The 13,923-nt window shown below is 42.5% G+C and overlaps 1 protein-coding gene across 1 annotated transcript; it reads left to right on the forward strand.

Moving 5' to 3' along the window:
- Window positions 1-253: 253 nt before the first annotated feature.
- OIP5 (Opa interacting protein 5) lies at window positions 254-11,384 on the forward strand. The gene is made up of 5 exons (XM_077820269.1): window positions 254-560; window positions 1,513-1,579; window positions 2,966-3,088; window positions 4,129-4,210; window positions 9,221-11,384. Exons 1-5 carry the CDS (start codon window positions 254-256, stop codon window positions 9,377-9,379), a joined length of 738 nt encoding a protein of 245 aa, XP_077676395.1. The 3' UTR covers window positions 9,380-11,384.
- The last annotated feature ends 2,539 nt before the right edge of the window (window positions 11,385-13,923 follow it).

Consider the following 13,923-nt stretch of genomic DNA (forward strand, 5'->3'; position numbering starts at 1 on the left):
ATTTAAAGACCCGCCCTAGCCCAAATTATCGCTATCTGATTGGGAAGTAGAATGATTGGTATCCCCCATCATCCAATGGCCGGAGGAAGTCATTTCTTTGTGGCGAGGATCTGGTCAAGTGATTGCTTGTATTCCGTCCAATCGGAGCGCAGAGCTATAGGTAGTACTCCAATTGGAACAGGAAGGGGGCGGGCGTTGGGTTCGAATCCGGGCGGGAGCGGGAGGTCGGGCACCGCGGGAGAAGAAGAAGAAGATGGCAGTGCGGAGGTGCATCCAGCGGCTGTTCCAGGAACCTCAGGTTGACGGCGCCATCACCTTCGAGCGACCGGGCCCTGCTCTGCAGAGCTGGGGCCGCCCACCGCGGGAGGACGCGGGCATGCCGCGCGGCGGGGAGCCCCAGCGGGAGCCGAACAGCCCCGGCGGCGGGACGCTGCTGCGCCGAGGGCTCCGGCTGGAGGAGTGCGCCCTGTTCCACTGCAGGGGCTGCCGCGCGGTGCTGGGCGACTCGCTGCACCTCTGCGCCCAGGAGGACCGTTGCCTGCGGGTCCTCGTCTGCTTCAGTGAGTCCCCGGAGAGCCAGACTCTGGGCCTGGATTCACTAGCGCTCCCTTGGCCTGAGTGCCTGTGGGAGCCCCGTAGGCTGGGCTGGGCAGGGCTACCTGGCACTGGCTCTGACGTGCCCCTCCAGAGAGGGATGCGGCTGCTGCGGTCCTCAGTGATCTAAGGGCGGGCCTAGCATCCTCTCCATGGAGAGCAGCGTAACCAGTGGGCTATCCCCGCCCGAGTGAGCTGGTCTGGTAGCTCCTTGTTTTCTCTGGACCACCAAATGGCCCTAATGCGTGCTCGGAAAGCACGAAATGTTGGGAGACTTCATAAAACGTGGCATCAGTTTCAGTTCTGCTCTGAAGTGACATAAAAACAGTAACTCCCTCTCAGCTCTACTCAGCTTGCAAGTGAAACAGCAGTCCTCTAAAAACTCATTCGGGACATAAGTGACAGTAAAGCTGCTCCCTTCCCCTCACGTTGCCCCCGCCCAGCGCCTGTTAGTTTCATTCCCACTCAGATCTGTCTGCTAGCTGTGAGCTGTCCCTTCCCTTTTCCTTGTGCTCCAATACAGGATACTCTCACTAGAGCAAAGGTGGAATTGCATGAGTCTTTAAATACACCCGTTTTTGCGCAAGTGGGTGGCTCCAGCAAAAAGTCCGTATTCTATTATGCTTACACAAATTAAACATTACAAAACATAGTTGAATCTGGGATTCAGTCACATAGTCTGAATAACAGCATTGGAGGATTTAAATTTTCTATTAATGCAAACATTTAAGTCGACGCAAACATTTAAAAAAATCTACTAGGATTAAAATGTTTTTTTCCCATTAAAATAAATATAGAACAAAAATAAATCTTTCCAAGCCTAAAGATAGAAAGTTAAGAACCTTAGTGTTGGGGAACGTATAAAAGTATTGGTGAATGATCAGTGGTGTATGACTATCTATGGGTTTATCTTCTCAGAAGTCACAAATGATGTTGTTTTGGACGATTCTTTAATGGTCGGTATTGAAGGAGCCCTTCTAGGATGGTAGGTACCTCAGATGTTGCTTTTTGCTTTTGGTATTAGTTCTCAATTTGAGATGGTCACCAAGCAGAGCAGAAAGGCATTAATGTGTTGCTTCTGAATTTTAGAAATGTCTCTGTGCCAGAAGAAAATAAGTTTCTAAAATCCCTCCAGCTCCCTCTTAGAGGTGTCTCATAGAATTGACAAATAATCTAGTTTGGTTTTGGACCTGTCCACTGCTTTTTCAACTGAGAAAGCCTTTGTAAATAGATAGTGGGGTTTTTTTTTGCGGGGGGTGGGGAATATAGGCTAAGTTTTTGCCTTATTTACCCTTGAGGTGAGGGGGGATCAAAAAAGGAAGCAATCTCTATCAAAAATAAAGGTTTATATACCTGTTAAGATGGAAAGTCTTTTTATATTCTTTAATAGTGAAAGTGAACAAGTTTTGCTGGTAGTGAATTAAACGATCAGTAGAAGCTGGTTCACCTAGATAGGATAATGTTTTTTCTTTACCTATTATGGGGTGAATCTAATGGGAGGGAAATAATGAGTTAATCAAAACTCTGCAGAAAGGGAAGTGGCTAGAGGAGAGTATCTTTGTCAAGCATGGTTTACAGTGTTTTTATTAGACTTCACAGAAGAAAATAAGAAACTGAGTTTGAATCAACTTTCAAAGTTGAGTAGCTGAAGCAGCTTGAGCTGTCTGCAGATTTGAGGAGGCAGCCCTGTGTCTGTATTGTGCTTGATTCATATTTGGAAGGTTTGTCACAATTATAAGTGTTAGAAACTTTTTTTAAAGCAAAGTTTGTATTCTGCAAAAGGTGATAGCACTTGCTTTCTACTCCCCATGAGGAAATGAATTTTTCACAGGCATCTTGCACAGGTTGTAATTCTTACCTGTTACCACTCTTGTGGCCATTTTTAGCTTTTCTTCTCTAATGGGGTAGGAGGGACAAGACAAAAAGGAAAACTTAATGGTTGTATAGCTAATGAGTTGATGATGTTATGGTTACACCTACCTCAGTTTCCTCTGTGCATCTTTCTATTTTTTGTTTTCATTTTTAAGTCTGTCTGAAATTATTTTCTCTTTAAATGAAACAATGTGTTTCAATAGCAGCAGAGTGTCCTGAACTGACCTTTTAAGTTAGATTTCAGTTTTCATATTTTAACCTTAGCTTCTGGGGTTTTCCAAACTTTTGAGTGGGTAACAGTCTTTGTATTAAAGGCAATCCTGTGGACCATCTGCCCCACCACTTTGTCACAGAGGTTATGGGACTCCTATTATAGTGCTTGCTTATATGGAGAAGTAATAATACATGTATTGTTATGGCCTGATGGCACCAGTAAGCAGTGTTTAGACTACAGTTTGGAAACCTCTGCTCTACTGAAACCTTTCCTCTCTCTTTTCAGCGCTTACTATGCATTGTACTGTCGTTCGTGTGGATTAATGGTGGGCTTCAGCCTGTATTCTGCCTTTGCTGCCCTGGTTCATCTGCGAGGCCTCTTTTGTCTTTTCAAGGACAGCATCCTCTGGTTAGTACACACCAATATGACGGAGAGTGACGACTTAGAAATTAGGTCCAGAGCAGAGCCCTTCATGGGAAGGGAGGGAGTACCAATATAAGGAACAATATTTTGATTTGTATAAAACAAGAATGGGAAATGCAGGTTGGTGATATTTTCTTCTGCCACTGAGAACTGATAATATCAAAGCTAACCCTGAACTGCTTGTTCATAGTTTCTCTTTCTGGTAATAAATGCAGGTCAATCAAAAGCTGTGTGAATTCTAGTAACAAAAATGCTTCCTGTGGAAGTCCTTACTTTGTCCATAAATAGCAAAATCCTCAGCTACCAGTCTACTCTACATTTTTTTAATGTAGTGCTGAGAAGCTTATAAGAAGGCACATTAAACTTGTCGTCTACAAACATTCTAGTATCATTACAATCCTTTTTGTTTAGAATGATACTGGCTAAGTTTTATAATGTATTGATTAATGTACATTATATTACTCTACCTTATACCACCGCTAGAATGTAGCCACCGTTGTGCACTCTCCACCTGCAACATCTATGTAAATTCTTAACTTGGAGAAATTATTTGGCCTTTGCTTTCTATTGCAAGGGTAATAGAAGTAGAGAGAGTGCAACTTTCCAAATTAATACATCTAAGCTAATACGTCTGTATTGCTTGAAGACCATTTCTAGCCAGCCTAGTCATAAACACTAAGTTTTGTTCCTAACAATACAGAAATATATCACAATTGTATATCACTTAACTAGAATTGAGTCAAACTTACTAATAGATTGTTATACTAGCATGCTGGTTGTCAAGCAAAAGTGATCTTTTTAGACTGAGGGTCTATCTGTGGCAGCTATAAATTGTAGTTGGTGAAAGAGAGATTAAACAATTAAGGAAAATGAAAACTTTGTTCTATTTTAATATTTAATGATTACATTGACTATTTTTGGTCACAGTTTGGCACCTGGATTAATTTCTGCATAAGTACCTTTTTATAGAATGAATGTTTCTCTGGTTTTTATTACTGTTCTCTCTTTTGACTTTTGTTTTTCAGTTATCTCTTAAAAACTAAAGCCATAATAGAGGCCTCTGAGATGAACTTTCCTGCATTGAGCCTAAAGGAACACCTGGGAAAAGTAAAGTTTCTTTGTGATTTTGTGTGTGTTAAAATGGGGGGGGAATACAAATGAAGTTTTCAGCACCACCCCAAATACACTAACCTATTAGAACAGTCATTCTTAAAAATCCCATAAACAAATGGATGTGCATGTTCTTCTGGCACAGGACAGAAACTTATCTTTAAAGGGGATTAAAGGAACACAAGCAGGTTTAATTTAACCTATAGTTCTTGTCTGTGTCAACATCCTGTTGTTAAACTGAAGAAAAACAAATTTCATTCTTCACCACTGACATTTACCTTCTGCATCAAACTTAGGATGGACAACAATTAGTCAAAGTCTTATCTAATTGACGTCTATGTTCTCCTATATTGCAACGTTTGGGCTGTGCTAAATGTAGAAAAATGCTGCTACCCTAAAATTTGGTTCTACTGTCTTTTATTTAAATCCTGTAACTGCTTTTACAGTACCTATATTTTAGGCCTAAATTAGTTTGAATATCCCTTTTTCTTCAAAATTTATTTCTCCTAAGTTGTAAACCACTTCTGCCTTTGTTTTTGTCTTTGTTTTCTGGTCTGAATATGAAATTGGGCCGGATGTGTTTTCTTAAGGCTTCTCTCCTCCTGCAAGTCATCATCAGGCCTTTCTGGGTACATTTACATATCAACTAGATACCCCTGCAGCTGGCCCAGGCCAGTCAACTTGGGCTTGAACTGCAGGGCTGTTTCATTGCTGTGTGGACTCCCAGGCTTGGGCTGGAGTCTGAGCTCTAGGACCATGTGAGGTGGGAGCGTCCCAGAGCTCAGGCTGCAGCCTGAGCCTGGAAGTCTACACAGCAGCGAAACAGCCTCAGGAGCCAGAGTCGGTTGGCCCTAGCTGTGTAGATGTACCCTCTGTGACCTGAATAGGGAACATTCTGTTTTCCACGGTCACATTAAACACTTTAAAGAGTCAATTGTTGCGGTCCTTGTTCAAGCAAAACTTCCATTGAAATCAATCAATGTTTTGCTCAAATAATGGTAGCATTTGATCAGAAGTGCAAACAATGTTTTTGAAAGGTTTGCTTACAAGGGATGTTGCTAGAATGATCATAGGATTGAACTCTGTATGGACTCTTTGCCATTCATAAAATAATGACATGTGCAAGACTCTGTTTACAGTTGTAACCTGATGGTATCTCAGGTTCTCCTTCAAATAATTGTCCACACAGATTCCACTTGGGGTGTCCACTTGGGTGAGATCAGACACTGTTATTAAAAAGAATCCTTTATGACTGCACCTATATCCTGGGTGTCTTATTGCCCTCTGTAGTTGGGGACATAAACGGTGGAGAAGCCTCAGCCATCACTCAGTTCCTTCTTACCAACTGTGGCTGCAAGACAGAGCCCCTTTAGTGTCTGCATCCTTTGCGACTTTAGCTTTCGCATTTCTATAGTTACTATTTATTCTGTAGGTTACTTTTACCCACTGGTTTTATTAAAAAAAAATATACCCCCATATAATACCTTAAAATGCCTGACATCAAATCACCAGGGTTGAAAACATGTCCATCTTGTGATGCAGCAATGCCCATTATTAATGGATATTCTAGTTGTCTAATTTGCCTAGGAGGGGGATACGTCTCAGAGTGCTGCTCTGTGTTCCACTCCTTTTCTAAATGTGCTTCAGCAGACAAGGGGGGAAAGGCTTAAGCTCTTTCTCCTGGAAAAGCTTATGCAAGCCTCACTGGATCGGCAGACCCCTGGCATAACTTCACCAATTAGGTCAGTCATATGCCTCCAGAGCCCCAGTGAGCCAAGGCACCACTCTCAGCTCCTGAGCCACCTTTTAAGTTCTGTTTGTCCACCACATTCGCATCTACTTCCAAAAAGGGGCTTCAAGGAGAGCCGCTCCTGGGATCAGCGCAGGTACCACCCCCTTTCCAAGCAGAAGACAGAGATCCTTTCCTAAGACTATTTCTGTGAAGAGCTTGAAATCAGAGTCCTGCTTCAGTACCTCCATACTGAAATCAGACTGATGATTCCTTTTCAGCATAAGGACCTGTGAGCACCACGTGCCCTGTATGCAGCACTGGCCTCTTCAGTACTGTCTGAAACCATCACACCAAATGTCTGAGCACCTTGGCACCAGTACAGCTTCAGTGCTGGGCCTAAAACAAGGTCTCTTGGTGCTGTGGAATCACCTTTTATAGAGAGACTTGGAAAGGTGATCACCAAACCCTCAACTTCTCACCCAAAGGTTCACTCCTTTTTGTCTTTCTCAATAGAACACATCAGGCCTCCTCTCCTGAGCATCCCCTTCCACCCCCTGTGGGTAGCACAGTGGGAATTGGGCTGGGAGTCTAGGGATTAATCTCTGAAGGGTGTCAGGAAGTCATTGGGGTCCTGCAGGGAGCACTCCATTGGTATCCACCCATGTGCCCTCCGTCCCACTGCTCTACCAGGTTTGGCCATACTTGTCCCCCTCAGCTGGGAAACCATATTCTAGGAAGTCAGAATCCTTCGCAGTCTACAATGCCAGAGCTCTGTCATCAAAGAAACAACTCCAACCTGCACAAGTACTGTCCTAGCCACAATTCATGAAAGTTGAGGAAGAATATAAGGAGACCACCACGCTCCTGCACAACCACCTCATGCCATATCCTTGTGCTCCTCCATATGAAGCAGTTAATCCTCTATCTGTTGCCCCATTGGATTAGCTAAAAGTCTTCCAAGACCTGATGAGATGAATGGTGGAGATGCTGGATACTGTGATATCCTGCAGACTTCATCTTCAAGGAGATGGGTTAAAATAAGTGATGGACTGCTTGATCCAGCCAAGATAATTTGGCATACACGTGGCTCAGTTCCACTTACCTGGTACCCTCCTATCAGTTTTATTGGAGGTATCAGCCACGGGATTTGAATATTATCAGCATCCTACTTCAGGCACTCTGATGATATAGGCATTTTAAGTAAATCTAAACATCAAGGCCAGCTGAAATCCATCCCTTGAGAGAAGGACTTCAGAAAACTAGATCTCTGGTAGAAGAGTCTACTTGTTGAGCCTCCAGATGAGAATAGCAAATTACCAGGTGCTACTCAAAATATGATTCTTTGATTTGAGATCAGCTTTCCAACTTTCTCAATAAATTCTTGAAGGAGACCTAAGAGAATTCAAAATCTCTAGTGGCAGAAGGTCAGCTTATAGGCAGCCTGGTACCTGACGTCAAGAATTATAACATTCAAAAACCAGTCGGAGAACACTTCAATCTCTCTGGTCACTCAATTACAGACCTAAAAGTGGCAATATTACAACAAAAAAAACTTCAAAAACAGACTCCAACAAGAGACTGCTGAATTGGAATTAATTTGCAAACTGGACACCATTAACTTAAGCTTGAATAAAGACTGGGAGTGGATGTGTCATTACACAAAGTAAAACTATTTCCCAATGTTTCTTTTTCCCCCCTACTGTTCCTCACACATTCTTGTCAACTGCTGGAAATGGCCCACCTTGATTATCACTACAAAAGGTTTTTTTTCTCTCCTGCTGGTAATAGCTCACCTTACCTGATCACTCTCGTTACAGTGTGTATGGTAACACCCATTGTTTCATGTTCTCTGTGTATATAAAATCTCCCTACTGTATTTTCCACTGCTCAAATAACACGGCTGCTACTCTGAAACTGTCAAGGGGCTGTCTGGACCACCTTCAGATCCTTCTTTTTTCACCCCAGCCTGGCAACTGCCTTACTTCCAAGAAGCCTAACCTCAGACTGATTAGTCCTCAGATAATCATCAATGGGTATCACTTCCAATTTTAAACTGCTCCAATGTCCTCCTAATCCTCCTAGTCTCTCTTCAGGAACCCTTCCCATGCGGGAGTCTACCTCCTGCTTCAACAAGTCTCGCATATGTCTGGGAGCAGTGGAGGAAATGCCCCCAGATTTCTGTGGCAAGAGCTTTTATTCCCATTGGGCTTAGGAAGTAAAGAAGAGGATGGGTCTCTATTTCTCTGTCTTTGATGTTTTAATGCTTTCATCCATCATTTCATGTTCCACATGCTTGCCCTAGATTCTATAATACCCTCTTTGGATCCAGTGGTCTGTAGTTCTCAACTTCAGGATGCCTATTTTCACACTTAGATTTATTAAACTCACAGAAAGTAGCTGAGATTCATAGGAGCATCTCATTAGCAATACAGGGTCCTACCCTTTGGCCTTTCCACCGCTCCATGAGTCTTTAAAGTTCTTAACCATGGTGGCAGCTCATCTGAGAAGGCAAAGAATCCAGGCATACCCCTACTTAAACTGGCTCATTTGAGGGAAATCCCCATAGCAAGTGATCAGCTATTTTCATGTGTCTTTTAAATCTTCGTCTCGCTGGGCCTCAAGGTCAGAGATAAATCCACAGTTGCACCAACTCAAAGGATAGAGTTCATTGTGGAAGTGATTAGATTTCACACTTGTGGGAGCATACCTCCCTCAGCAGAGATTCCAAACTATGACAGATATCCGACAGCTCCAAGCACTCTCCAATTCATGAGTGAGGACCTGTCTACTTTGTATACTGTGTTGTAATTGAAATCAATATATTTGAAAATGTAGAAAAATATCCAAAAATATTTAATAAATTTCATTGGTATTCTATTGTTTAACAGTGCGATTAAAACTGCGATTAATGTTTTTGAGTTAATTTTAATGAGTTAACTGCGATTAATCGACAGCCCTATTATTTACCTTACAGTAACACAGCAGATTCCATGCCTGGCCCTCCTTCCCTGCTAATTCAGAGTCCTGTTATAGGATTCTTATTAGTGAAGGGTGGTTGAGGCAGCTCTCCCCTTTATGCTCTCTGCTGAAGAGGCAAGAGGGCACTCAGGGTGCAGGCACAGCTACAAAAAACACTGCTGTTCAAAATAATTTGATCTTTGACGCTGGTGCACCAACAGTGGAATCTGGACAACACATCTCAAAGAACCACAGTTACTGTAGGGTATATAACTGTTCTTTACCTACCCTTAATTTTTAATTTATTTTTTTTCTAGCTGAAAGAACAACTTGTGGGGGTCCACGTGCGTCTAGAGTTACTGATTAAGAGGCTGGAAGAACTGAACCAACAAATCAACATGGCTGACAAGCAGGGCTATGCATCAAGGACAATTGGCCTAAAGCCAGGATTTGCAGGAATCAAGTCAAGCCATTAATATGCCACCATAGAATATGGAGCCATTTGTGTATCATTGCAGGTTTCTTCATTGTGGTGAACAAAGGGGTTTGAAATCACCACCACCCTGAAAAATGTCAGAGAAAGCTAATTTGCTACTTTGTATATGTGTGAAAAGCGTTTGCTGAAATATAGCTCAGACTGGTGAAGTGGACTGGATTTTTAAGAAGCAAGAAACTGTTTCCTCCTTCTGCGACTTCAAAACAAATACCTCATCCTTGCAGAACTTCCACTCTTGGAGGTGTAATACAGCTTGTACTGTGGTTCTTCCTGAGCAATATATGGTTTAAAAACCAGCTGTTGGAAACTAAGATTTTAAGTTCCTGAGTGATTCTAAATATGCTACCATGTGATGTTATTCAAGATCAGCCATTATACAATGTTTTTAGTGGGGGCTGAAACCCTGATATCTCTTCATGTAGAGGAAATGTTCACAGTAGCTAGGCCTTGATCCAGATGTCTTTCTGTTGAGTCTTGAATTGATTCTTTCTCTTGTTGTGGATTTATTTATTTATTTATTTAGTAAGTATGTGTGGGTGTATGAGGGAGAGAGCGAGAGGGCTCTTCTTCCTCCCTGGCTGTGGGGGTAGAAGCTCTTATTTCTCTCTATACCTGGGAAGATAAAAGGAGCTACCCTTTTCACTCCCCCTCCACAGAAGGCATACTTATGTTTTAAAGCCTCCAATATGTTTGGAAATTATGCCTGAAATTTTGTATCAGGCATAGAGGGGAAAGTACTTACGTGCTCATTTTAATTCCATTAAGTGATTTTTTTTTTCCTCCACGCCGAGCAAAAGACTACAAGCAGTATTGGTTCTGGCCTGAGTTGCTGATCTCAGCAATCCTAGTACCTCATGCTTTTTCAGTTAGTGATTGGTTTGATTTTTCTCAAAAGTGAGCTATGTAGGGAAAATGCAAACTTCTAAATGAGAGAAGGGAGTCTGGGACTGCTGGAAAATAGCCCACTCCATGATACTAGAACGGTCTGGATCAGCAGCTATTACATAATAAATCATGTGGAGTTTTTTGGTTACTGATCATAGGAAGTCTTTTGAAGTATCCATTCTGGTTAGGCCAAATACTTGGCAATAACCTAGAATAGCAAGAGCTGTGTTTTGAGGTACTCAGACTGAAATAGGAGAACTTAATATCTCCTAAACTAGTGCTACATTCAAATCTTGTAAATTACTTACATTTTTAAGATGTAAAATTGTGTACACTCCACAACCATCACAGGAGCTGATACTCGAATATATCATAGTAGTTTTCAATAGTAACAGAATTTGTAACTAAAGGTGAAGTCAAAAACTAGGTGTGTGATGTAAACATGAGATTTTTGTATATGTATTTTGCATGTCAACCTATTTGTTCGAGACAAGATAGGTGCAATAATATCTTTTACTGGACCAACTTCTGCTGGTGGAAGGTACAAGCTTTCAAGCTACACCAAGCTCTTCTTCAGCTCAGTGTTGCTTAAAAGCTTGTACTTTTAACCAGCAGAAGTTTGTCTAATAATTTCCTGACCTACCTTGTCTGTCTCTTATCCAGGGACCAACACAGCTACAATATGCAGACAACCTATTTGTTCATACTAGCAGATTTTAATTTTATTTCCTCTTCTATAAGAGCAGTAGTCAGAGCCTCTCAGAGCAAATTGCTCTTTTAAATAGCAAATACTTCAGAAGTCCTTATTACAAAAGGTCCAAAGTTACTGTATACTACTTCACTAGTGTAAGAATAAGGGAATTTCTTGGCCATTGTTCAAGAAGTGGAGATGACCAAAATCTATTTTATGGTCTAGGCTATACTACCAGTAATATATAGTTGATGTTAATAGACTTGTCCAAAGATCAAGGGTAGAGTATGATCCTAATATTGTAACTTCATTTTTCAGTTATTTGTTCACCCTCTTAACTGTTGCATTCAGCGTTAATCTTGAAAAAATGCTTAACCGTGGGATTAATTCTCTTCTCCCCCCCCCCCATTTCCCCTCCCTTTTTGTCTCTTGTCCCCTCTATCTCTGCTGTAACTCCAGTTAGCTCCCCTGGGTTTTAGTCCTACCTCCTGTCTGCTAAGATTAAATAAATAATGTTTGTAAAAAGTGCCATGTTTCAGAATCAGCACCCTAATGGGGGAGCAGGGGTGTCAACACAACCCACTATTTCATTGTTGTTAACTTGGAAGAGAAGCCTCTGGTCAGTTACATTTTGTTCATGTATTCAGCATTATCTTTGCCACTGTTAGGGATAAAAAAAATTTTATTTTTGTTTTTTGAAAGCTGAAATTCAGCAGAATCAGATTACTGGTATATTCTACAGCCCATGTGTATATCAGGCAGGTTTGATCTGATCTCTGGAGTAAGTCTAAATCCCCTTTCTCTTAGGGGCCAGTGGTTTTCAACCTTTTTTTTAATTTATTTGCAGACCCCTATATTTTTAATGGAGGTGCGGACCCGTTTGAAAATCATAGCCAGTCTGTGGACCCCTGGTTGAAAACCACTGTCTTAGGCCATGTCTACTCTGCAGCTGTAGAGCCATAGATGCTTCCTATATCGACAGAAGGGGGTTTCACTTGATATGTAGTTAATCCACCTCTCTAAGACATGGTAGCTAGGTCGATGGAGGAATTCTTCTTCATCTACACAGGGACTAGGGGGAGGAGTAGGTCGACCTAACAATGATGCGAAAATTTTCACAGCCCTGAAGTGACTTAGCTCGACCTAGCTAACTTTTCAGTGCAGAGCAGGTCTGGGTCAAGTGATTCAGGTCAGCCATGGCCTGGGTCTTTTATTCTAGCGTAGATGTACCCTTAATGTGTAAGGCACTGAACTGAGGTCCCGGGGTGGGGTGGGGTGGGGTCCCATACTGAAGGCAACAGGTTAAGGAGTCCCTTGAAGAATTTTGCTGTTGTAGGGTATGTGAAGACTGAGAAACCGTCAATTGACAAAGCAGAGTGCAGTGATGGCAGCTAAATGAACCAATATCAAAGTCAAGAACAACCCTAGCAATTTCAGGTCTAGTAGGTAGCTGAGGGTGGATATCACAGGAGAATTAGTAGGAGATATGGAGCATTGGGTGCACTTTCTGGAAGTGCTTCCACTTCTGCAGGTAAGTCTTTTGTGGGGTAAATTTTCTATCTAATAGCACTGACCTGGACTTCAGGAGAACATCCCTGCTTTAGGCCCGAGAACCATCAGGGAGCCAGGCCTTGTGGTGCAGGGATGATAAGTTGGGGTGGGTTATGGAGCTCAACTCCTTGGGTAGTCACTAGAGGGAAGCAAAGAGGCAGACATGTTGCCAGATCAGTCAGGACTGGGAACCACACCTCTCAGCCACATCAGAGCTATGAAAATGGTCATTGCTTTCTCATTTCAGTTTGAGCAGGGCTTTGTGGATCAGTGGAGTTAAGGGGAAGATATAGAAGAGACCCAAAGGGCAAGGAGGGTATTCCCAGGAAGTTGCAACCATGTTCCACCACCTTAAGAACTGATGACATTTAGTGTTGGAAAACGTGGCGGAGGTCTACCTGCAGAAGACCTTAGGTAAGGCAGCTCTTGCCTGTGGTCTTGATGGAAAAAATCTGTGGTTGATCATGATCTATAACACCATCAGAGAGACAAGTATTCATGGAGCAATGCAATAGTTCCATTGCCTCACCAGCTCTGCGTAAGGATCAGGATTTTGCTCCTCCTTGGCAGATTATATAGTACATGCTCATTCAGTTGTCCCACGTCGCTGTGGTTGGCCTTGAATGAGATGTTGGAAGTAAAGCCTAAGGTACTGCTCAAAGTTAGAGGACACTAATGTGTAGCAACAACTGTAGTGGAGCCCATCTGTACTATCCTTTAAATGAGTGCCCCAGTGGAGAAAGGAGGTGGAGGTGAGAGGGGGATTTCCATGCAGACTGACATCCTTGCACCTAGGTGTCTCAAACTGGGTACACCTGAGAAGCTTTTGGTTTAAATGACTTGCCTAGCATCAGAGGAATGGGACAATTCAATTCTCCAGAGCAGCATTCAACTGCCTTAACCCCCTCTCTTTCTGCCATCCACTGCCTCCTTCAGTGCATGCTTTCCGGCTTCTGCAACAAATGGTCCTATAGGTGGGGTGGGGTCCTATAGGCAACAGCCTCCTTCACTACACAACTCTGACTCAGTGCCAGAGGATGTCTAACATGTGCACTGATAGGAGGCAGGGATTCCTGTGGAAAAAACAGACTGTGATCATTAATTAAAGACTCTCTCAATGCATGCACACAAGGGGAATGAACTGATATTGCATAAGAAACCTTAATTCTGGCATTTCCTAACTTGAGTGTTTGACGCTGCAAGGTTAATGTAGTTTGTGTATGTAGGTTCCTAGGTTTTTAAAAATCAAAATTCCATCATGTGGCATGATATTAACACCCACACAGGTTATCAGTAGTGTTGGAACCTTTACATCTACCACACCAACCTCTGCCAGTTGAGCTAACACAGTAACTGATTAGCAGTAGTAGGGTCTCATCCTTTCTGTGGACCAGTGC

The sequence above is a fragment of the Eretmochelys imbricata genome, chromosome 6, assembly GCF_965152235.1.
Source record: "Eretmochelys imbricata isolate rEreImb1 chromosome 6, rEreImb1.hap1, whole genome shotgun sequence".
In the NCBI taxonomy this organism is placed as follows: domain Eukaryota; kingdom Metazoa; phylum Chordata; order Testudines; family Cheloniidae; genus Eretmochelys; species Eretmochelys imbricata.